Genomic DNA, 24,110 nt, shown 5'->3' with positions numbered 1-24,110 from the left:
AAATAAATGCAGGAGCGCTGCGAGTCATGTTTTTTTTTAATTCAATAAATTAAATTCTATAAATATTTTCAACTCTTTTTTTTGTATTTTGTATATATTTATTTTGTATTTTGTATTTTATAATTTTTTAAATTTAGTTTGTAATTGAAATTGGGTAATAAATTTCTTATTTGTAAATTAATGAGAAATTATTAATAGATTGAAAAGAATTTTTTAAGTTCAAAATCGAAATTGAAATTAAAATTAAAATTGAAGTTGAAATTGAAATTAAAATTGAAATTATTAAAAATAATAAAAATTCAGTTGCAATTCTTCAAATTGCAATAAGAATTTTTTTATGGAAGAAAAATCGTTACCAAATACCATTCTTGATCCCAAAGTTCATCGTTGAAAATTTTCACATTCTCTGATTCATCTATTGTTAGAGTATTAAGTTTTGCTTTATTTTTATCAATTTCTCTCGGACACTGACCATGGCAGTCAGAATTGAAAGCAAAAGGCAGTCGCTTTTCTCTTATCAAGGGCTTTTCTGATTCAATATCGTCCAACACGATGTAATCCCTCTTATGACGGGTAATAACTTTTTGTTCTTCTGCCCACATTATCTATATTTCCAAATAACAAAATAAAATCAATAACAGCCGAGGAAACAACAACAATAAAAAAATACTTAAAGAAGAGATTTAATAAAATAAATAAATAATAAAGAAAAGAAAAAATTAAATATTTATACCTTTGATGTTAAGTCTAAAATTTTTAACGAGTGAGAAATTCCTCTTTTTCTTTGATCTGGATTTTTGCTTTTATGCCATAAATATGTATTCTCAAATCCAAGAACCTGTGACAAAAAAAATTCACAGTAATATTCGATATATTATTATTCACATGGAGAATAAAATTTCGTATAGAAAATGCGGAAAAATGGCATGTACCTATGCATGACATTTTTCTGCATTATTTCTATACGAAATTTTTTTTTTTGTTTTAGGGGAAAAAATCACTGAGAAAACAATATATTTGAATCAAACATAATTATCTTTGTTGTACAGTCAACCAAAATGTATTTTTGAATTAAAAATAATAATTTTGAGTCAACACATAAAAAAGTTTGATTCAATAAAAATTATATGTTTAATTCAAATATATTTTTTTGGTTGGCTACTTATATTTGGATTAAAAAAAAATTGATTTTTTGAAATTGATGAATCAGGGTTTTCGTTGAAATTTTTAAAAATTTAACCATAAGAAGGTGAAATAATAAATAAATGTTAAAAAAATATTAAATATCTTATAAAAAATTGTTATTAAATTTTTTTATTTTTTCCTTTTTTTCTAATTCAATAAATAATTGGGAAAATGATTTATGGCAAAGCGGATAAAAAAACTGGGGGTGAAATGGACGTCGCAATTATATCCACCCCTAAGAATATACTCAATAAGGGACGCTTTTACCAGGACAACATAAATAGAAAAGAAGTGATTCGGTAAAAGGTATTAAGTTAAATTTTTGTTAAAGAAAAATGACCCAGAGTGGCATTTGTAGGGCGTCCGGGCATCGATACCGACAGGTGGACATGGCAGTGAATGGTGCCTGTGTATTGAGGGTTACGATATTTGTATAACGCCAGTCACATATGGCACGTTTTTGTCAGTAGACGAAACCACCTAGCTCTTTATGACTCCTGTCTACTACTCTCCTGATACTTTACTGCCCGACAAAAAAAATAAAAAAATAAAAAAAAAATGCACATACAGGGTTGCCACAAAAATATAATTTCTGTTTTTCCCTGACTTTTTCCTGATTTCAAGAGAAAATTTGCACTTTTTCCCTGACACTAAAGAATATATTCTGATTTCCTATAAAAATAATTAAAAACTTACAAAAATTTTTTTTTACTATTTTTTACGAATTTCCGTTAAAGAAATTCGTAATTTTCTATTATAGTTTTTTATGAATTTCTGTTAAAGAAATTCGTAATTTTTTATTACAGTTTTTTACGAATTTCTGTTAAAGAAATACGTAATTTTCTATTATAGTTTTTTACGAATTTCTGTTAAAGAAATTCGTAATTTTTTATTACAGTTTTTTTAAAATAAATATTTCATCATTATTATTTTTCCATAGGAATTTTTAAAATTCTTTAAAAGATTCAAATTCAAACCTTTTTGAAATTCAACAAAACTATTTTTATACTATTTTTTACGAATTTCCGTTATAGAAATTTGTAATTTTCTATTATAGTTTTTTACGAATTTCTGTTAAAGAAATTCGTAATTTTTTATTACAGTTTTTTACGAATTTCTGTTAAAGAAATTCGTAATTTTTTATTACAGTTTTTTACGAATTTCTGTTAAAGAAATACGTAATTTTCTATTATAGTTTTTTACGAATTTCTGTTAAAGAAATTCGTAATTTTTTATTACAGTTTTTTTACGAATTTCTGTTAAAAAAATTCGTAAAACATCATCAGTTTTTTAAAATAAATATTTCATCATTATTATTTTTCCATAGGAATTAAAATTCTTTAAAAGATTCAAATTCAAACCTTTTTGAAATTCAACAAAACTATTTTTATACTATTTTTTACGAATTTCCGTTATAGAAATTTGTAATTTTCTATTATAGTTTTTTACGAATTTCTGTTAAAGAAATTCGTAATTTTTTATTAAAGTTTTTTACGAATTTCTGTTAAAGAAATTCGTAAAACATCATCAGTTTTTTTAAATAAATATTTCATCATTATTATTTTTCCATAGGAATTAAAATTCTTTAAAAGATTCAAATTCAAACCTTTTTGAAATTCAACAAAACTATTTTTCTACTATTTTTTACGAATTTCCGTTAAAGAAATTCGTAATTTTCTATTATAGTTTTTTACGAATTTCTGTTAAAGAAATTCGTAATTTTTTTTACTATTTTTTTACGAATTTCCGTTAAAGAAATTCGTAATTTTCTATTATAGTTTTTTACGAATTTCTGTTAAAGAAATTCGTAATTTTTTATTACAGTTTTTTACGAATTTCTGTTAAAGAAATTTGTAATTTTTTATTACAGTTTTTTACGAATATCTGTTAAATAAATTCGTAAAACATCATCAGTTTTTTAAAATAAATATTTCATCATTATTATTTTTCCATAGGAATTGAAATTCTTTAAAAGATTCAAATTCAAACCTTTTTGAAATTCAACAAAACTATTTTTATACTATTTTTTACGAATTTCCGTTATAGAAATTCGTTATTTTCTATTATAGTTTTTTACGAATTTCTGTTAAAGAAATTTGTAATTTTTTATTACAGTTTTTTTAAAATAAATATTTCATCATTATTATTTTTCCATAGGAATTTTTAAAATTCTTTAAAAGATTCAAATTCAAACCTTTTTGAAATTCAACAAAACTTGTAAGAATATTTAATTTAAAATTCAGATTTTCAAAAATTTTTAAATTGAAACCTTTCTGAAATTCAATTATTTGTAACTTTTCCAAACTTGAATTATTTTTTTTTTTTTGAGTTTTTAACTAAAAATCTTTTCTAAATCAATTTTTTTTAATAATTAAATAATAAAATTCAATCATATGTTTAGAGTTTATAACTGAAATTCTTCTTTAATACAATTATTTTTAATAATTTTTTGACAAATTTCTTCGAGAATTTTTAAATCCATTTAAAGAAATAAATTTACAAAATTCAATTTTATAAAACTTTAATTATTCGAAATTCTTCAATCAAATATATTATTAAAAAAGTAAAACTTGAAATACTTTAAAAAATATTTGAATTAAATTAAAAAAAAATTATTTCGACAAAATTGTTAATTAAAAGTTTATTAAAAATTCAGATTTTCAAAGATTTAAATTTGAAACCTTTTCGAAATTCAATTATTTCTAATAATTAAAAATATTTGTAACTTCTCTAAAATTCAATAATATTCTTAAGAGTTTTTAACTAAAATTCTTCTGTAAATTAATTATTTTTAATCATTTTTTACAAAGTTCTTTGAGAATTAAATATATTATTAGAAAATAAAAAATTCGAACAATTTAAAAAAAATTGAACGAAAATTAAGTTTATTTAAAATAAATTATTGTCTGAAATAGAAAGAATTGTATGTTTTGTGGTAATTTCATAGTTTATGAAGTAAACAAAAATGTCACAAAATATTGAGAATTTTCTTATGAATTCTGAAAATTTAATTTTTTTTTCAAATATTACCGAATTAAAAATCATATTTTCAACATTTTTTTCCAGTATATGTAAATTGAGATTTTTGAAATCGCGAAAATTTAACATTTCTCTCATAAATGAATACATTTGCAATTGTGCACGGTATTGAAAATATTTTTGATTATCAAATATCGTATTACATTTATATAACAAAAAGTAATATAACGTTTATATTTACATAATAATATCGTATTCATTTATTTTTATAATAATGTCAAATTGTATTATAATTCTATTTTCGAAATACGAATAAGTTTAAAAACACATGAATTTAAATTTTAAATTCACGTGTTAAAGAAAACATATTTTATGTAGTATATAAAATATGTTACTTTTTATACAGTTTTTTTTTGTTGTGAATAATTTTTCTTTTTTTTATAATTAAGAGAAATTTGAAAGCTGAATTCAATTTTGATGTACTCTTTGATAGGCAAAATGTGAACATAGTAATTAGTGCAATTTTATTAAAATTCAGTGATGTGTGAATTTTGTTATTTTTACGAGTGTGTAGGTATAATTTGATTTAACAAAGAAAATCGGTGAAAAAACGTTGAATATGCTGTTGATAAAATACATAAATATCTGCAAACTAAATTTCAATCTTTTGTTATTTATTTAAATAAAAGGTCATACATATAGTATTCTTTTACAATATAAAAGTTTCACAAAAGAATTCAATTATTTTTAATAAAATTTCACCAAAGAATTCAAATATTTTCTACAATTTTAATAAATCCTTCTAAACAATTCAATTATTTGGAATAAAATTTCGCTAAAGAATTAAATTTTTTTCTTAAGGGCATTTGAACCATGATGACGTCACAGATTTAAAACTAATGCTTTGCACAAACTGTGACGTCATCAAGGTTCAAATCCCCTTAACGAATTAAATTCGTTATAAAATGTTTCAAAAGAATTCAATTATTTTCTAAAATTTTAATAAATCTTTTGCAAAAATTCAATTATTTTTATAAATATTAAAACTCTTTGCAGAAATTCAATTATTTTTAAAACAATTTTCATTAAATTTCTCAGAAGAATTCAATTTTAAAAAAAAAATTTAACACATTTCGAATAAATTCAATTATTTTTTAAAATCTTTAATAAAACCTTCGAAATAATTCAATATTTTTATAAATAGTAAAATTTTTTTTTAGGAATTCAATTATTTTCGAAACAATTTTAATTAAATTTCTCGGAAGAATTCAAATATTTTTAAATATTTCCAAAAAATTCAATTATTTCCTAAAATTTTTAAAAATTCTTCGAAACAATTCAACTAATTTTATAAATACTAAAATTCATTGCAGGCATTAAATTATTTTTAATTCAATGTAATTAAAATTACACGAAAGAATTTAATTAAAGTTTTCAATAATTTCCATAAAATTCAAGTTCAACAAGAATTTTAAATTCTCTAAAACTTATTCAATTATTCTCAAAATATTAAAACAGATTCTACATGAAAATTAAATTACTTTCAATGCAATTTTTAAACATATTCGTCGAAAAAATTGAAAGAATTCAATTATTTTCAAAAACTAATTAAATTATTTACTACAGAAATTCAATTATTTTCGAAAAAATAATTAAATTTCTCGAAAGAATTTTCTTATTTTCAAATATTTCTATTTTCATTTCCACTTTAGTTTAATTTTTACTTAAATTTTATTTTTCTTCCACTTTTACTCACTTTCATTTAAAATTCATTTTCACACCACTTCACTTCACTTTCACTTAAATTTTATTTTCACTCCACTTCCACTTCACTTTCACTCAAATTTGATTTTCATTACACTTTCACTTCACATTCACTCAAAATTTATTTTCACTCAAATTTAATTTCCACTCCACTTTCATTTTCACTTTGATTTTATTTTCCTTCCTATTTCATTCAAAATTTATTTTCACTCCATTTTTACTTCACTTTCATGCAAATTTTATTGTGAAATAAAAGTGAAAATAAAATTTGAATGAAAGTGAAGTGAAAGTGGAGTAAAAATAAATTTTGAGTTAAGTGAAAGTGTAATAAAAATAAAATTTGAGTAAAAGTGAAAGTGGAACGAAAATAAAATTTGAGTAAAAGTGAAAATAAAATTTGTGTAAAAGTGAAATTGGAGTAAGAGTGAAGTAAAGGTGGAGTGAAAATAAAATTTGACTGAAAGTGAAAGTAGAGTGACAATAAAGTTTGACTAAAAGTGAAAGTAGAGTGAAAATAAAATTTGAGTAAAAGTGAAATATTGGAGTGAAAGTGGAGTAATAATGAAAATTGAGTAAAAATAAAAGTGAAGTGAAAATAAAATTTAAGTAAAAGTTTAATTGGAGTGAAAATAAAATTTGAGTAAAAGTGAAATTGGAGTGGAAATGAAGTGAAAATGAAGTTATATTACATAATCGATCCCCAGATTACCGGAATACAACGATTTTTAATATAAATAATTGATAATTGATAATTGATAATTTCTAGATTAAATTTCTCAAAGTTAATTAATTTTAATTAAATTAAAAAATTACAAGATTTTAGTCAAAAAGATGTTTAAATTTTTCAAAATAATTGAACTTTAAAAGGTCTCTGTTTCCTCTGTATTTTAAAAATACAGAGGAGACTTTCTTTCTACTAGTAACCAAATGAATTTAAAAAAACTATTTTTACGAAAAAAGAAATAAAACTTCTTCTCTTTTGATTAGAAAAGAAAAAAAAGTTGATATTAATATTTCCTTGAGAAAATGGTACAATTCTTCCCCGTTTGCATCTATATCTAGAGAAAAGCATAAACTCTGATGAAGAGACCGTCTGATGAAACACAACTATGTATATATAGCAACTATAGAGATTCACTAGCGGTAATATTTGAATGTCGTTCATGATTTTGTGGCATCTGGGCTAGACTGAGAAGTTGCTGGTGGCAAACTCTCAACGAAGATTCAGGTCGAAAGTTAACGAAGGCAAAATGGCAAGCAGAACATCGCTGTGACGTCTGTCGTTCTTCCTAACGGATAGTTCATTATGGTACTGGTTCAGAGGCAAAAGGGTGTCCTGTCGTTTATTTCAATTACCGGCAAACGTTTACGCTGAATCAGCAATCCATACACTGTCCTCCGACCAAATCACTACTAACGCATGCCATTAATAATTGCTGTCGAATCACCCAAGATTAGAGAAAAAAAATTTACATCCATTCAAATTGAATACAAATAAAAAAGTCATTCGCTCCTTTCTCGGAAACGATAAGATTTTTTTTCTTACCAAATTTAAATTCATTTAATTTCGAACATAAATAAATCTAGTAAACTTTTTGAAAATAATTTTAATTAAAAATTTGGAAAAATAATTGAATTAAAGATTAAACAAAGAATTTTTTCAATTTTTTAAAATAATCTTGTCTTTTCATAATTATAATTGAAAATTTGAATTATTCAATTTTATTAGAATATAATAAAAGTAATGGAATCCTTCCAAAGAATATTATTATTTATGAAAAAAATTAAATGTTTGCGTAGAATTTTATTAACATTTTTGAAAATAATTGAACTGTGGAGAACAATTTAATTATTTATAAAGATAATTAAAATTTTGAGGAGAATTTAAAAAAAAAATTTTTTAAATAATTGAATTTCTGCGAAGAATTTTATTACTTTTGCAAAAAGTTGAATTATTTTTTAGAATTTTATGGAAATTTATGAAAATAATTAAATTCTTGTGAAGAATTTTTTTAAAACAATATTCAAAAGAATGTAGTAAATCTGAAGAATTTTGCTATTCATGAAAATAATTGAATTCTTGGGAAGAATCTTTTTACAGTTTCTAAAAATAATTCAATTCTTTCGACGAATTTTAATAAAATTTTTAAAAATAAGAATTTAATTATTTTTAATAGAATGTAAAGAAATTTCAATTATTTGTTTATAAAAATTCAATTATCTTGAAACAATAGAATTGAAAAATTTCAAAAATCTTATTTTTCAGAATTTTTATAAAACTTTGCTAAAGTTCAATTTTATTAAAAATTCTATTATTTCAATAACTTTTTCGACTTTTCTTCCAAGTTTTGCCACAAAAACCACATTTTTGGCATAAAATGCAATTTATTTCGACTTTTATAGTCTAAAAATTATAACTATAGACAATTCTTTCAAACATTTTTTTGAATGATTTTTCCAATAAAATTTTTGAAACATGTAATTAAAAAAATTTTTAATAATTGAAATTTTGTAAAATTTAACTGAAAATAATTGATTTTTTCAAGTATTTTATTACAATTTTTGAAAATCAACTTTTGAGGAGTTTTAATTGCAAATTTTGAAAATAGAATTGAATTCTCAAAAATGTCAATGAAAAATCTTCAATTGTAAATTTATAAATATGAAAATGAAAATTAGCTTTTAAAAATTATATTAAAATATTTTTGAAAAAAGTAATACTTATAGAATTTTTTCCTTGTCATTTTTTAAAATTCAATTATTTTCAAAAATTTCAATTACATATTTCCGAAAATTTGAATTTTACAAATACGTACAAAAAGTAATAACATTAAAATTTTTGTAGAATTATTTTTAACACTTTGGAGAAAACAATCATGTTCATTATTTTTTATAAAAATTCAACAAAAAATTAGTTTCTTTCAAATTGTACAAAAATTCTTTAAAGAAATTCAATTATTTTCGTAAAATTACATTGCAATATTTTTAAAAAACTGAGTCTTATAATTGTTTCATTATAATTTTTTAAAATTCATTTTTATAAAATTTGTTTTTGTTCGAAAATAATTATCTTCGGACAAAATAAATTAAAATTTCTTTAAATTTACTTTTTTAGACTTTTTAAAATTTTGGAGAAATCATGTTCATATTTAAAATTAAAATTCTTCATAAAAATTTGATTATTTCTTTTCATATTTTTCAAAAATTCAAATATTGTTAAAAAATTTTACTAAATTTGAATTATTTAGAAATTTTTCAATTGTATAAATTAAAAATCTAGAAACTTTTAAAAATTATTTTAAAAAATAGATTTTAAGAATTTCTTTATTATAATTTTTTAAAAATCAGTTACTTTCAACATTTTTGGTTAAATATTTTCAGTAATTCATCTTAATAACTTTTATAAAAAAGAACCATAAACATTTGCAGTTACAATAATTATGGAAAACTGAATTTTTTTTAAATAATTGGAAGAAAAATTAAAAATAATTGATTAGGAAATGAAGTTTAGTTAAAAAATGTAGAAAATAATTTAATATTTTAGAAGGGTTATAATTGTAATTTTAAGAAATTATTAAATTTTAGGTTTTAATTTGAGGCCTGTAAAGAATAGAATTTCAATTAGAATTAGAATTTTTTTGCCCTAAAAAGAATTTCAAACAGATTTTTTTTATTATTAAGGGCATTTGAACCATGATGACGTCACAGATTTAAAACTAATGCTTTGCACAAACTGTGACGTCATCAAGGTTCAAATCCCCTTAAATAAGATTTGTAAAAAAATGTCATTAATCTAACGCTTGCTGATGATAAATTCGTTAAGAACTTTTGCTCATTTATTATATTTCATCGTTTTTAGTCTTTATGAGTTCTGAAATTTGTTTCGTGCCTTATTATGGAGGGACGAATAAGAGATTTGGGTCTCTATTGTTCTTGAGACAAGAGAATTCCACAGATAATAATTTAGACGTTGTTTATCCTCGGAAAATGAATAAAGCTCTTATTATGGAGAACAATATAAAATCTGATTAAAGTACCACATTTTTCAAGGTAGCTTTGCTCTTCTCTGGTTTCTTGGAAAATAACAAGCAACTTTCAACAAAGTCTATATACATATATATATTGTACCTGTTAGCGTAGATTTCTATGTTCCATTCCAAAAAAGTTCACAACAATTTTCTATTGTATAAAAATAATATTTAAAATGTGACAAAAAAATTACAAATGTTAAAAAAAAACCATAAAAAATATAAATTTTCATAAATAGAAGAACTTCAAAAGCTTTTAATTTGAAATTTTATAAAGTATTTAAAATGTGACAAAAAAGATGACAAATGTTAAAAAAAACCATAAAAAATATAAATTTTCATAAATAGAAGAACTTCAAAAGCTTTCAATTTGAAATTTTATAAAGTATTTAAAATGTGACAAAAAAGATGACAAATGTTAAAAAAACCATAAAAAATATAAATTTTCATAAATAGAAGAACTTCAAAAGGTTTCAATTTGAAATTTTAGAAAATTTCAATTTCAAATGAATTTTATTAGAAATTTTAAACTTAGATTTTGAAAAAATATGAATAATTCAAATTCTTCGGAAATTAGTTAAATTAATGCAAAATTAATTAATAATTAAAAATAATGAATTTATAGAAGAATTTCAGTTAAAAACACTAAAAAAATTGAATTTTGGAGAAGTTAAAAATATTTACTGAAATTCAATTATTTTCAAAAGTACTCAAATTATTCGCAGAAATTCAATTATATGTTCAAAAAATTATAAAAATTATTGTCAAAATTTCAATTATCTTTATAAATAATAAAATTCTTCTCAAAAATTCAATTATTTTAAAAAAATTTAATAATATTCTTGAGAAATCAATTATTTACGAAAACATTACTAAATTCAATGATTTTTAATATCTACTGTTTTAATAAAATTTTCCAAAAGAATTCAATTATTCAAAAGATATTTTAATAAAATTCTAAGCAAATATTTCATTATTTTCATAAATATAATAAAAATTTCACAGGAATTAAATTATTCACAAATGTTTTATAAATTTATTCGCAATAATTCCATTATCTTCATAAAAAATAAAAACTCTTCTCAGAATTTCAATTATTTGGAATACAATATTTTAATAGACTTTCTTAAATAATTTAATTATTTTTTAAAAATCGTCGAAAGAATTTAATTATTTTCAAACAATTGGTCGAAATTTAATTATTTTCAATTATTTTAATAAAAATTCCCCAAAGAATTGAATTATCAAACAAATTTCGTATAAAATTCTTCTCAAAAATTCAATTATTTCCAGAGATAATAAAAAATTGTACGGAAATTCAATCATTTACAAAAATATTAATAAATTCTTTTCAAGAATTCAATTATTTTTAAAAATAATGAAACTCATCGTATAATTTCAATTAATTTTAATACGATTTTAAATAAATTTGTCGAAAAATGCAATTATTCTGAAAAATTTTATTTAAATTCAATTATTTTCAAAAGCAATAGAAATTTTCTTTGGAATGTAATTATTTAAAAAATTTTAATAAAATTCTTTGTAATCATTCAATTATTTTCATAAAACTGATCGAAATTCAATTATTTTCAATTATTTTAATAAAAATTCTCAAAAGAATTGAATTATCAAAAAGAATTTCTTAGAAAATTCTTCGCAAAAAATTCAATTATTTTCAGAGATGATAAAACATTTTACAGGAATTTAATTATTTTTAAAAAAATTAATAAAATTATTCTTCTCAAGAATTCAATTATTTTCATAAATAATAAAACTCATCGTAGAATTTCAATTATTTTTAATACGATTTGAAATAAAAAATAAAAAATTTTAATAAAATTCTTTATAAAAATTCAATTATTTTTAAAAAAAATTGGTCGAAATTCAATTATTTTAATAAAAGTTCCAAACAAAATTGAATTATCAAAAAAAATGTTTATAAAATTCTTCGCAAAAATTCAATTATTTTCAGAGATGATAAAAAATTGTACGGAAATTCAATCATTTACAAAAATATTAATAAATTCTTTTCAAGAATTCAATTATTTTTAAAAATAATGAAACTCATCGTATAATTTCAATTAATTTTAATACGATTTTAAATAAATTTGTCGAAAAATGCAATTATTCTGAAAAATTTTATTTAAATTCAATTATTTTCAAAAGCAATAGAAATTTTCTTTGGAATGTAATTATTTAAAAAATTTTAATAAAATTCTTTGTAATCATTCAATTATTTTCATAAAACTGATCGAAATTCAATTATTTTCAATTATTTTAATAAAAATTCTCAAAAGAATTGAATTATCAAAAAGAATTTCTTAGAAAATTCTTCGCAAAAAATTCAATTATTTTCAGAGATGATAAAACATTTTACAGGAATTTAATTATTTTTAAAAAAATTAATAAAATTATTCTTCTCAAGAATTCAATTATTTTCATAAATAATAAAACTCATCGTAGAATTTCAATTATTTTTAATACGATTTGAAATAAAAAATAAAAAATTTTAATAAAATTCTTTATAAAAATTCAATTATTTTTAAAAAAAATTGGTCGAAATTCAATTATTTTAATAAAAGTTCCAAACAAAATTGAATTATCAAAAAAAATGTTTATAAAATTCTTCGCAAAAATTCAATTATTTTCAGAGATGATAAAACATTTTACAGGAATTCAATTAATTAAAAAAAAATTAATAAAATTCTTCTCAAAAATTAAATTATTTTCATAAAATAATAATACAACTCATTTGTAATACAATTTAATTGAATTCCTCGAAAAATGTAATAATTCTGACAAATTTTATTAAAATTCTTAGAAAGAATTTAATTTTTTTGAAATTTATTCATAAAATTTTTTATGAGAATTTAATTTTAAGAAATATTCAATGATTCAATAAATTTTTTTTATCTTTGTATTTAAATAATTGAATTCTCGTAGAATTGTCCAATAAAAATTGATTTAATAATAAATTTTAGTTAAAATTTCAGATAATAATTGAATATTAAAAGAATAGCGTGAATTTTTAGAAATAATTGAATTTTGAGAAGGTTTAAATTTAAAATATTTGAAAATTTAAATTTTTCATACTTTTTACTAACAGTTCTTTAGAATTAATTTTTTTTGAAAAAGTTTTATTGAATTTTAAAAAAAAATTATTGGAAGTTTTTATTCTCTAATATATATTTATAATATTGAAGAATTTCCAAATTGTAAAATTGGATGGTATACAAATGGATTTGAAAATTCTCAAAGAACTTTTTGAAAAATTATTAAAAATTATGATTGATTATTTTAGAGAAGAATAATTGATTGATTTAGAGAAGAATTTTAAAATTGTAGAAAATAATAATTAAATTGAATTGATGGAAATAATTTTGAAGAATATCCGAAATTACAGTAACAGTATTTTTATAATATAAAATAATAATTTTATTACTCAGTCATCTTTAATTATTATAAAACATAAAGAAATCGATTGCTCCGAGTCGAAGACTCGTAATGAACGATTACTTCTTGTTTTATAACAATTTTTCATGTTCTTGAATTTTGAAAAGGTTTGAATATCCTTTTTGTGAAAATCTTAATTCCTATTGAAAAATAATAATAGATAAATATTTATTTAAAAAATAAGAAATTATTGATGTTTTTAAATAATTTTATAATTAAAAGAATTCGTAAATAAATGTAATAGAACATTTTTTTGAGTAAGTGAATCAGAGGGTGAATCAGAATATTTTTTAGAGTCAGGAAAAAAGACAAAATTTTTTCTGGAATTAAAGGAAAAGTCAGAGAAAAACTTGAATATATAGATGTTAGTTGTTACATCTCTTATTTTCATTGTAAATAAATAAATGAATCAAATTTTCATATAAGCACTAATGTACGAAGGGGGCATATGTCTCATATCTATACACTATAAATAAAATAAATAAAAATTTGAAATACTTTCATGAATAAAGAACGGAAATAAGAAATTGAAATGAGAATGAGAGTAACGCAATAAAAATAGAGAAGAAAAACGTTTGGCCGACTTTGATATAGACATTTGGGTCCCTGACAACGCCTGCGAAGGCTTACAGACACGAGATTACCGGAGACAGTTTGAAATCCGATCAAAACAAATGGACTGCGAAAATATCTCGTCTAAATCCCCCCACCGCTCTCTCTCTCTCTCTTGATTTCGCATTCTCCCCTTACTGCTTACTCCCATTTTACCCTCATTCCCTCAATTCTCCCCCCACCACCACCACCACCACAGTTTGGATTCGACCATTTTCCAACCCCTTTCATCCCCCAGGAGTCAGAAGACACAATCTGAATACCGATAAGATGGATAGTCCTCTGATCGTCATGTAATGACTCTGCTGGTACGCTCATCTCAGACAAACCAACTTTACCTGAAATGCAAAATCCCCATTATCACACCCACGATGAATCCGTATTTAAATCGTTACCCGCCCATGGATTTTAAGGCTAAACTGCTCTAACCTTTGGCACAAGTATAAATCCATTTTTCTTAAGCGGGAGATTGCCTAATGCGACGCCACCGCCGCTTCTCTTTTTCTTTCTGCGACTATATATTTTTCTAGTTTTTCTTTTTTACAAATCGAAAACTTTCTCCTTTCTTAGAAAAATATTCAACTTTTTGAGAAAATAATGAAAATTATTAATTACTTTAGTGAAACGATCAATTTAATTCAAATAATTTTGGTACAAAAAACTGACGTTTCGGTACGAGTTGAGTACAATCCTTTCTAACTTTCGATAAAGGAAAACATTAATAGAAAAACAATTGTAAAATAAAAACTATCACTGTAAAAAAAGGTACGAATTTAGTACCATAATTTTAGTACTAGATCGTAATTTGTTTTAATTTTAATACCGAAATCAGCTCTAATTTAGAACTTTTTTTAACAGTGGCATTTTAAAACATGCTATGAAGTTTTGAGAACAGTTGCTATACTTGATTCGTAATCAAATAAAGCACATTCTAAATAAATAAAGATTGATGATGGAACAATCATTACTCAATTTGTCAGACGATCCACTAATTTACATAAATTACTAATTTCTCTCGATCTGATACACATGGGGGGTTCGAACTCGAATTGAGATTTCTTGAACAATATTATAATATGTACTTTTTGTAAAATAAAAAAACAAAAAGTGCATAATATTATAATACAATAATACAATACTGTAAGAACAATAGAACATGGACTGGTGATAAATAATAATTAACATGACCATTCAAAAAAAATGGTAGGGATTAAACATAATATTTTTTTGCTATCTTCATTCGCCCAAAGAAAAATTCACGCAACTTACTTGAGGATATTATTTCATTTTTCGACGCAATCATATAAACGGAATTTCAAACTGCTATGTCCTTCTCCTTATCAATGATTCGTATTGGATCAGAATCTGCTTCGCTAATGCACTATTAATCCTTAGAATTGAGTGCAGGCCTACCCACACTCAATAAACAATGATGCACAATCCACAAAGACAATTCTTACTTTATGACTAAAGTTACTTTTGATATTCAGTGAATTACTTACATAATTCAATTCAATTTAAATTCTAATTCTTCTTTGAAAATTTAGATTGAATATTTTCAAAAAAATATTCGAAATTCAATTATTTTCAAATTACAGTAATATCTAGTATTTTCATAAAATTTTGCAAAAAAATTCAATTATTAAAAAAAAATGGATAAAATTCAAATATCATCGTTTAACAAAATCGTTTAACAAAATTTTTATACAACTCTTTACAATAATTCAAAAACTTTTACTAATAACATTTTTCATGAAAATTCAATTTTTTTAAAAAAAAATTTTCATAAAATTCTAAGCAAGAATTCAATTATTTTCATAAATAATAAAACTCATCGAAGAATTTAATTAATTTTTAACCTATTTTAAATTTTTAATTAATCGAAAAATTCAATTATTTTCACAAATAAAGTTTTCGACTAGAATTCAATTATTTAAAATAAAATGTTCATAATATTTATTATATTTTGAAAAAAATAATTATTTAAAAGAACAATCTTTATAAAATTCTTAAAAAGAATTCAATTATTTTCACAAAAATAACGAAATTCAAAGAAATTCAATTCTTTTCAAATTATTTTCATAAATAATAAAATTCTTCTCAGGAATTCAATTGTTTTTGAAAATTTTAATAAAATTCTTCGCAACTATTCAATTATTTTCATGAATAATAAAATTCATCGCAAGATTTCAATTATTTTTAATAAAATTTTACAGGAATTTGATTAAAACAATGTAATTATTCTTAAAAATGTAATTTCAATTCCTTGAAAAAATTAATTGTTTAAAGAAACGTTTTTTTATAATACTTTGAAAAAATTCAGTTATTTACAAAAAATATTAGAATTTTTCACAGGAATACAATTATTTTTAAATATTTTAATAAAATTGTTAGAAAACAATCATTTATTAAGATAAATAACAAAATTATTCTCGAAAATTCAAATATTTTGAGGCATTTTAATAAAATTCTTTGCAAAATTCAATTATTTTCATAAACAATAACATTCATCACAAGAATTCAATTATTTTTTAAAGTAATAATTTTCTTATTGGATATAAAATTCTTTTTAAACATTTTAATAAATTTTTCCCAATAATTCAATTACATATATTCATAAATAATAAAATTTTTCTCAGGATTTCAATTGTTTTACAAAATTTTAATAAAATTCTTCGCAACTATTCAATTATTTTCATGAATAATAAAATTCATCTCACGATTTCAATTATTTTTAAAAAAATTTTACAGGAATTTGCTTAAAAAAAATGTAATTATTCTTAAAAATGTAATTTCAATTCCTCGAAAAAATTAATTGTTTAAAGAAACGTTCTTTTATAATACTTTGAAAAAATTCAGTTATTTACAAAAAAAATATATGAATTTTTCCCAGGAATTCAATTATTTTCAAATATTTTAATAAAATTGTTTGAAAGAAATCAATTATTTTAAATACAATTTTAATTAATTCTTTTTAAAATAATTTAATTATTCTTTTAGATTTTAATCAAATTCTTCCCAAGAATTCAATTATTTACATAAATAATTCATCGAGAGAATTTCATTATGTCTACAGATAACAAAATTATTCCCGAAAATTTAATTATTTTTTAGGCATTTTAATAAAATTCTTTGCAAAATTCAATTATTTTCTTAAATAAAAATATTCATCAGAAGAATTATTCAATTATTTTTAAAAGTAATAAATTTCTTCTTGGAATTTCAATTATTAAAAATTATTAAAAAATTCTATTTAAATCGTTCACTAGAATTCAATTATTTTCAAATATTTTAATAAAATTGTTGGAAATAAATTAATTATTTTAAATATACCTACAATTTTAATTACATTTTTTGGAAATAATTATTCAATTATTCTTTTAGATTTTAATAAAATTCTTCCCAAGAATTCAATTATTTACATAAATAATTCTTCGAAAGAATTCAATTATTAAAGATAAATAACAAAATTATTCCCGAAAATTCAATTATTTTAAGGCATTTTAATAAAATTATTTGCAAAATTCAATTATTTTCAAATATAACAATATTCATGACAAGAATTTAATTATTTTTAAAAGTAATAAATTTCTTCTTGGAAATTCAATTATTTAAAAAAAATTCTAATAAAATCGTTCGCAAGAATTCAATAATTGTCAAAAATTTTAATAGAATTTTTTGTAAAATTTAATTATTTTTAAAAAGTTTTTGCAATTCAATGATTTTTAATATCTACTATTTTCATAAAATTTCCAAATAGAATTCAATTATTTAAAAAATTTTTGTAAATATCTTCGTAAGAATTCAATTCTTTTCATGAATAATAAAAATTTTTTAGGAATTCAATTATTTAAATTAGAATTTGCATAAAATTAGTCGAAAAAAATCAATTATTTAAAAATGTTTATCTAAAATTCTTCGGAAGAATTAAATTATTTTTATAAATATTTAAATTCTTTATCATGAATAATAAAATTCGTTGCAGGAATTCAAATTTATCAGCAGGATAAGAAGGAAGTCAATATTTTTGATGAAAATTAGGAATAACGCAGGAAAATAAAATATAGAATGGAATTCTTGGTTTGTTTTGTAAAGTGTCTAAAACGAGTTTTTTTTGGTCGTCAAGTTTATTTTTTCGATAGTTACTGTTTTTTGGTTTTAACAACATGTCATTGTTAAGATCTCGATGGTAATTTTTTCGATCACTTTTCTCTTTAAATATTTAATAAATTGAAATTTTTTAAGAAAGTCTAAAATACAATATAAAGAAGCGGGCGCAGTGATGTGCAAAAGTCCCTGGTTTTAATATTTTTAAAATTAATTATTACAAATTTAAAATTATCAGTTGTCACTGTCACTTTTTATCAATTTCTCGTCTTTACCGATTTCAATGTGTTTTCTTATAATTTATTTTTGAATTATTAAAACTTTAGCGCATCACTGCCCCTTTTTTTTATTATATTTTAGACTTTCTTACAAAATTTCAGCTAAATTCATGAAATATTTAAAAGAGAAAAAAGTGATCGAAAAAATTACCATTGAATTTCTAACAGTCACATCGTGTTAAAAGATACTTTTTTTAAATTATAATTATCGAGTGCGAAGTCTGAAAACCATTTGGTTTATCATATTAAATACTATTCGTAGCAGGTAAATACTTATTCATAATTATTTACAAACTTCGACGATAATTTCGTCTTTTTAATTCTATAAACGAAGTTTCCCATTTGTCCATAGCCCAAGGGCAGTACTCATTTAGATCTCCAGTTTTTACCCCATAGAAGCTATAACTACAATAAAATTTCTTCTCAGAGATACAATTGAATTCCATAATAATAGATTTTGTCCTTAGTTTTAGATATAATACCAGGGAGACAGACACAGGACATCTCTATATATACGTTAATTTGAACAATTACCGGAAACTTGAACAATTCATTCGACACGTAAATCTGAAATTCAACAATGTTAGAGAAGAGAGGGACGTGACTTTCGAAATGGTCTTTGCTCTTGAAACAGTTCTTGTTCTAAGTTTCGAGATTTGCAAGCGGCAGTAGCAGCAGCAGCTCGACAATTATCACTACATTTTCAACAAGCGGTCCGGCTCGTTTTGTGCGAGTCAAGTCGTATGTGGAGAAGCTTTACATTTTCTGTAGGGACATTAGGCGGCATAATACCAACGACCAATGTATAATTACGCTAACATAGAGAGTGCCCGTGATGACTCTCCCCCCCCCTGAACCGTGCATATATATCTCGGCACTTGCATGCAGCCCAGGGTTGCAACTGTCGACCGCATGCAATCCCCGATGCGCAACGCGTGTCACCTCACTCTCTATACATATTTTTTTTTTTCATTCCCTGCTTTTCCTTTCTCTATCCCCTTTTCACTATTCTCAGCGTTGCATATATTACGGTCCGACGTGTAATTATTTCATATAATTAAGCCCAACCGTATATATATATATATATATGTATGTATACAGTGCACAGTGGATGCCGGGAAACGCTTCAAACGACGATGCGGATTTAATTGCGTGCCAGAAGTCGTGGAAGGCCGCGATTCTCGTACACACTGCGCTCACAGTGCATATAACCCGGCAGTATTTACATATGTCAGTGCCAGCTTTGCCCCAGAAGTACATGCGCCTCGAAACGCATTATCCTGAACAACGCTTTTACTTTATAAATAAAAGCAAAATTTACTGCACTCTGCTTTATTGAATTTTTCTAAACGTATATATATATATATATATATGTATATAGGAAACAAACAATTAAATACAATAAAAAAATTTTTTTCCCTTCTTTTTTATCAACTCATACTGCTTATTATCGTAAAAAATAAAAAAAAATATTTTTTATGAAAAAAATAGTCGCAAGAGATAAAAGAACCCGAAGAGCAAAAACGAGAATAATGAATAGAAAAGTGCACGCAATTATTACAGTAGATATATCCAATTACTCACAATTTTTCCGGTATTTTCGTATATAGAAATAAAAATGAAAATTAGAAAACTAAAATTATTTCTCTAAATTTTTTGTCTAACAAATTTTTTTTAATTTTAAAATTGATTCTGAAATTAATATACCTACACTTTTTGTGTAAAATTTTAAAAAATGATTTTAATTTTAAAATTGATTCTGAAATTAATATATATACACTTTTGTGTAAAATTTAAAAAAATGTTTTTAATTATCAAATGCAATTTGAATTTAATAAATTTACAAAATTGAAGAAACATTCAAATATAATTCATTTTATTTACTTGAAAATTTACACACTGGGAGAATGTAGTTTTGTAAAATTTTATGCAAATTATCCCTTCAGAGAGAGAGTTTGAAATTAATTAAATGAGTTCTTATTAATTAATAAAATTCTCTCTCTTTCTCTTTCTCTACAATTTCGCGTTTTTGATAATATTTCGGGATATTTAGGAAAATTATTTTTTTATTCGAGGTAAAATATTTAATTTAACTGAAAATTAATTAAATTATCCATTTGGAGGTTTTTTTTCCGGAAAATTCTCAATATTGTGTCATTTGGAAAATTTTCGAAATAACTTTTGTTTATTAGAATAGTGAACATAATATAATAAACATAATAATTTCAAGGAAAAAAATAATCTATTAAAGATAAAAATCTAATTTTTTTCAAAAGAAGTCCTTTAATTTTTAAGCGAATTAGCTTTATCATGAAAGGAATTTCTTAAATTTCAAAAAATAAGAAGACTTTTATTGACAAAATAAAAAAAAGTTTCAGGAAGAAAAAATTTCTTTTGTTTCTGAAATTAAATCCTTTTATGACAAAATAAGATTAATTTCAAGTAAAAAATTGTAAAATGTATGAAATTATATAAAATACATAAAATTATTATATAGAATAATTTAAATTAATTATTTATTACTCATTAATAATTATTCGTTCCTTATTATTTGTTATTTAATTTAAATAAAGAAATGAAATCTGAAATTGTTCTATTATTATTAAAATTTGAAAATTTTTTTTAACCAATTTTTCAAAACAAATCAAAATTGACATCTACACTGCTGCCAGAAAAATTTGATTTCATTTTTGCTTGAATTTTTCCTGATTTCAAGATTGAATTTTGCCTTTTTCTTTGATTTCTTAAAAAAAAAATTAAAATAGGTGAAAATAAAGTTACTTTCTGTGGTAAATTTCTCACGATTATTTTCAAAAATTTCAATAAGTTTCCTTAAAAATTAAATTATTTGTAAAAGAATTCAAGAGAATTTCAATTATTTAAAAAAAAATCATTTTTTTGTAAAAGAATTCAAGAGAATTTCAATTATTTCAAAAAAAATAATTTTTTTGTAAAATAATTCAAGAGAATTTCAATTATTTCAAAAAAATTCAATTATTTGTAAAAGAATTCAAAAGAATTTCAATTATTTCAAAAAAAATCATTTTTTTGTAAAATAATTCAAGAGAATTTCAATTATTTCAAAAAATTAAATTATTTGTAAAAGAATTCAAGAAAATTTTAATTATTACAAAAAATTCAATTATTAGTAAAGGAATTCACGAGAATTTCAATTATTTCAAAAAAATCCATAATTATTTGTAAAAGAATTCAAGAGAATTTCAATTATTTCAAAAAAATTCAATTCTTTGTGAAAGAATTGAAGAGACTTTCAATTATTTGTAACAGAATTCAAGAGAATTTCAATTATTTCAAAAAAATTCAATTATTTGTAAAAGAATTAATGAGTATTTCAATAATTATTTCAAAAGAAATTCAATTATTTGTTAATGAAAATTCAATTACGTTAAAAAAATAAAATTGATGTATTTTAGAAACTTTATTTTGCGAGTTTTAAAAATCAACTTTTGAAACTTTAATATTTAGAAAAAAATTAGTTTAAGTCTTTTTGAAATTAATTAATTATTAAAAATTATAATTGTAACTTTTTCCGTAATTAAATTATTTTACATACAATTTAGAAAGATTGTGATTGTAAAATTTAATTCAATTATTCACCATTTATTAAATTATAAAATTCTTTGAGATTTCGATTTTTTTAACCTCTAATAAAATTGTTTAAAAAATTAAATTATTTTTAATGAAATTGAACAAAATTTCAATTATTTTGATAATTTTTTAATAAAATTTTTCTTAAAATTCTAATATCTTCAAACAATTGAATTAATGTTATCTAAAAACCCAATTTCTTTGGAATTTTAAATAAAGTTATTAAAAATTTTAATAATTTTTAGAAGAAATATTTAATTATTATTAAATTCCTCACACAGTAATAATGAAATTTTCAAGAATAAATTTTAGTTTAAAACCTTTCGAAGTTTAATTATTTCGAAAAATTGAAACATTTTTTGACTAAATTCTTTTAATTTAAGTTTAATTGAATTAAACGTAATTAACTTTAAGAAACTTAGTTTAGAATATAATTATTTTAAATAAATTTAATTATTTAAAAAAATATGAAAAATTTAAGAAATTGTTTTAAAATTCTTTGAAATTCAAAAGTTTTTAAGGCTAAAAAATATTCAAAGAGAAATGAAGGTTTTTATGTGTTTATAAAATAGTTTTAAACATTAGAAAACAGAATTTTAGTAGTTTGAAGAAACGTATAAAAGTACCAGTAAAAAATAATAGAAAATACGAGAAAATTTACGATTTTCGTTTTTCCAGAATTTACAGCTTTTTATTTAAAAAATGAATTAGGTAATAAAAAATTAATAATTAGGAAACTTAATTATTTAGAATTAATTACATAATTTTAATAATGAAATAATAAAAGTAATCAATAACCTTAATTAATTTAAATTTTTTAATTTTATTAGGTATATTTAAATTTTAAAATAAAAAAATGACACTTGTAATTAATTATTTAATACCTCACAGTTTTTCAGCAAATATCAAATTGAGACAGAAAAGGAATCAAAAGTGTTGCAAAGCAACAATTTTGATTCGTTTTCTGTCTCAATTTGATATTTGCAGAAAAACTGAATAAATTGAGTAAATTAAAAAAAATTACTTCAAAATTCAAAGCAAAAAGTATATTGAAAAATCGAACTTGAAATGGTGCACTTTCACGAGAATCATCCATTTATATTCAAAGATTCTTTTTTTAAAATTCTTTTTTCTACTTCGCTGTATGATTTCTTTTATATATTTTTTTCTGACATTTTAATTTTCATCTTTTGCTTTCTGCTTTAAAGTATTCTTTTACATCCATTGAAATATTCCAATACCATTATCTATTGCGCAATTTTTTTCTTTTACTTCTTAACCTTATTTATATTACGAATCACAAATTTTACTCCTTCCCTCTTTCAGTAGATTTATCAAAAAAAAAAAAAATAAATAAATAAAAAGAAGAAGAATTTGTCAACTATTCTCTCCAGTGAATTATTATTGTTACATGAGATACAAACGAATATTTAAATTTTATATATGATCAAAGAACTTTTTCAGTTGAGTTGGGTATGTTTGTAATCCGGCTTTCTAACTGAACGAGAATGTAAAGAATTTTTTATTTTTTTTTTATTTTTTACGAATAACAAAACTGTTTCTCGTGTTTTTGTGTCTCTGTATATATATATTGTTGTGAAATTTAATAAAATTTCTTAACTTTTTTATTTTCTAGTTTCGCTTTTCTGCAATTAGGAAAATTAGCAAAATAATGAATATTTTAGTAATATTACGGCTACTTTTTCTGGAGATAAAATAAGTACGGAGGAAAATCAGTTTGAATAGATATTGGTAAAACAGTTACTGAAACCGTATTATATAAAACTGTCGATATTACAAAATCATTTATATATAAAATTGAAATTTTATTTCTCAAGACTATAAATATCGACTCAACTTTTATTTTTTCGCGTTGATATTGATAATAATATTGTTCGTCTAAAATAAATTGGCTGTATCTATGTGTATAGACGATGTGGATATTCAAAGGAACGTTACTTTTATAAAACTCTTTAAAACTTTAATAGATTTTAATTATTAATTTTTTGAAACAGTTTTTTTTTAAAATACTAATCCTAAAATATTTTTTTTAGACTTTCATCATCATTTAAATAAAATTTTGAATATTTAAAAA

The 24,110-nt window shown here is 21.5% G+C and overlaps 1 protein-coding gene across 1 annotated transcript in view; it reads right to left on the bottom strand.

Moving 5' to 3' along the window:
- The window catches only part of LOC122505100 (neuroendocrine convertase 1-like), a 70,498-nt gene that overhangs the window by 33,574 nt on the left and 12,814 nt on the right, over positions 1-24,110 (bottom strand). Inside the window, exons 3-4 of the mRNA XM_043616551.1 lie at positions 734-838; positions 357-605 (exon numbers count right to left, since the gene is read on the bottom strand). Coding sequence (XP_043472486.1) covers positions 357-605; positions 734-838 — 354 coding nt within the window. The remainder of the gene's footprint in view (positions 1-356; positions 606-733; positions 839-24,110) is intronic.

Source organism: Leptopilina heterotoma, unplaced genomic scaffold (assembly GCF_015476425.1).
Source record: "Leptopilina heterotoma isolate Lh14 unplaced genomic scaffold, ASM1547642v1 Lhet_340, whole genome shotgun sequence".
NCBI lineage: Eukaryota > Metazoa > Arthropoda > Insecta > Hymenoptera > Figitidae > Leptopilina > Leptopilina heterotoma.
Note: the sequence above shows the minus strand (reverse complement) of the source record. Positions and strands in the feature narration are given on the sequence as shown.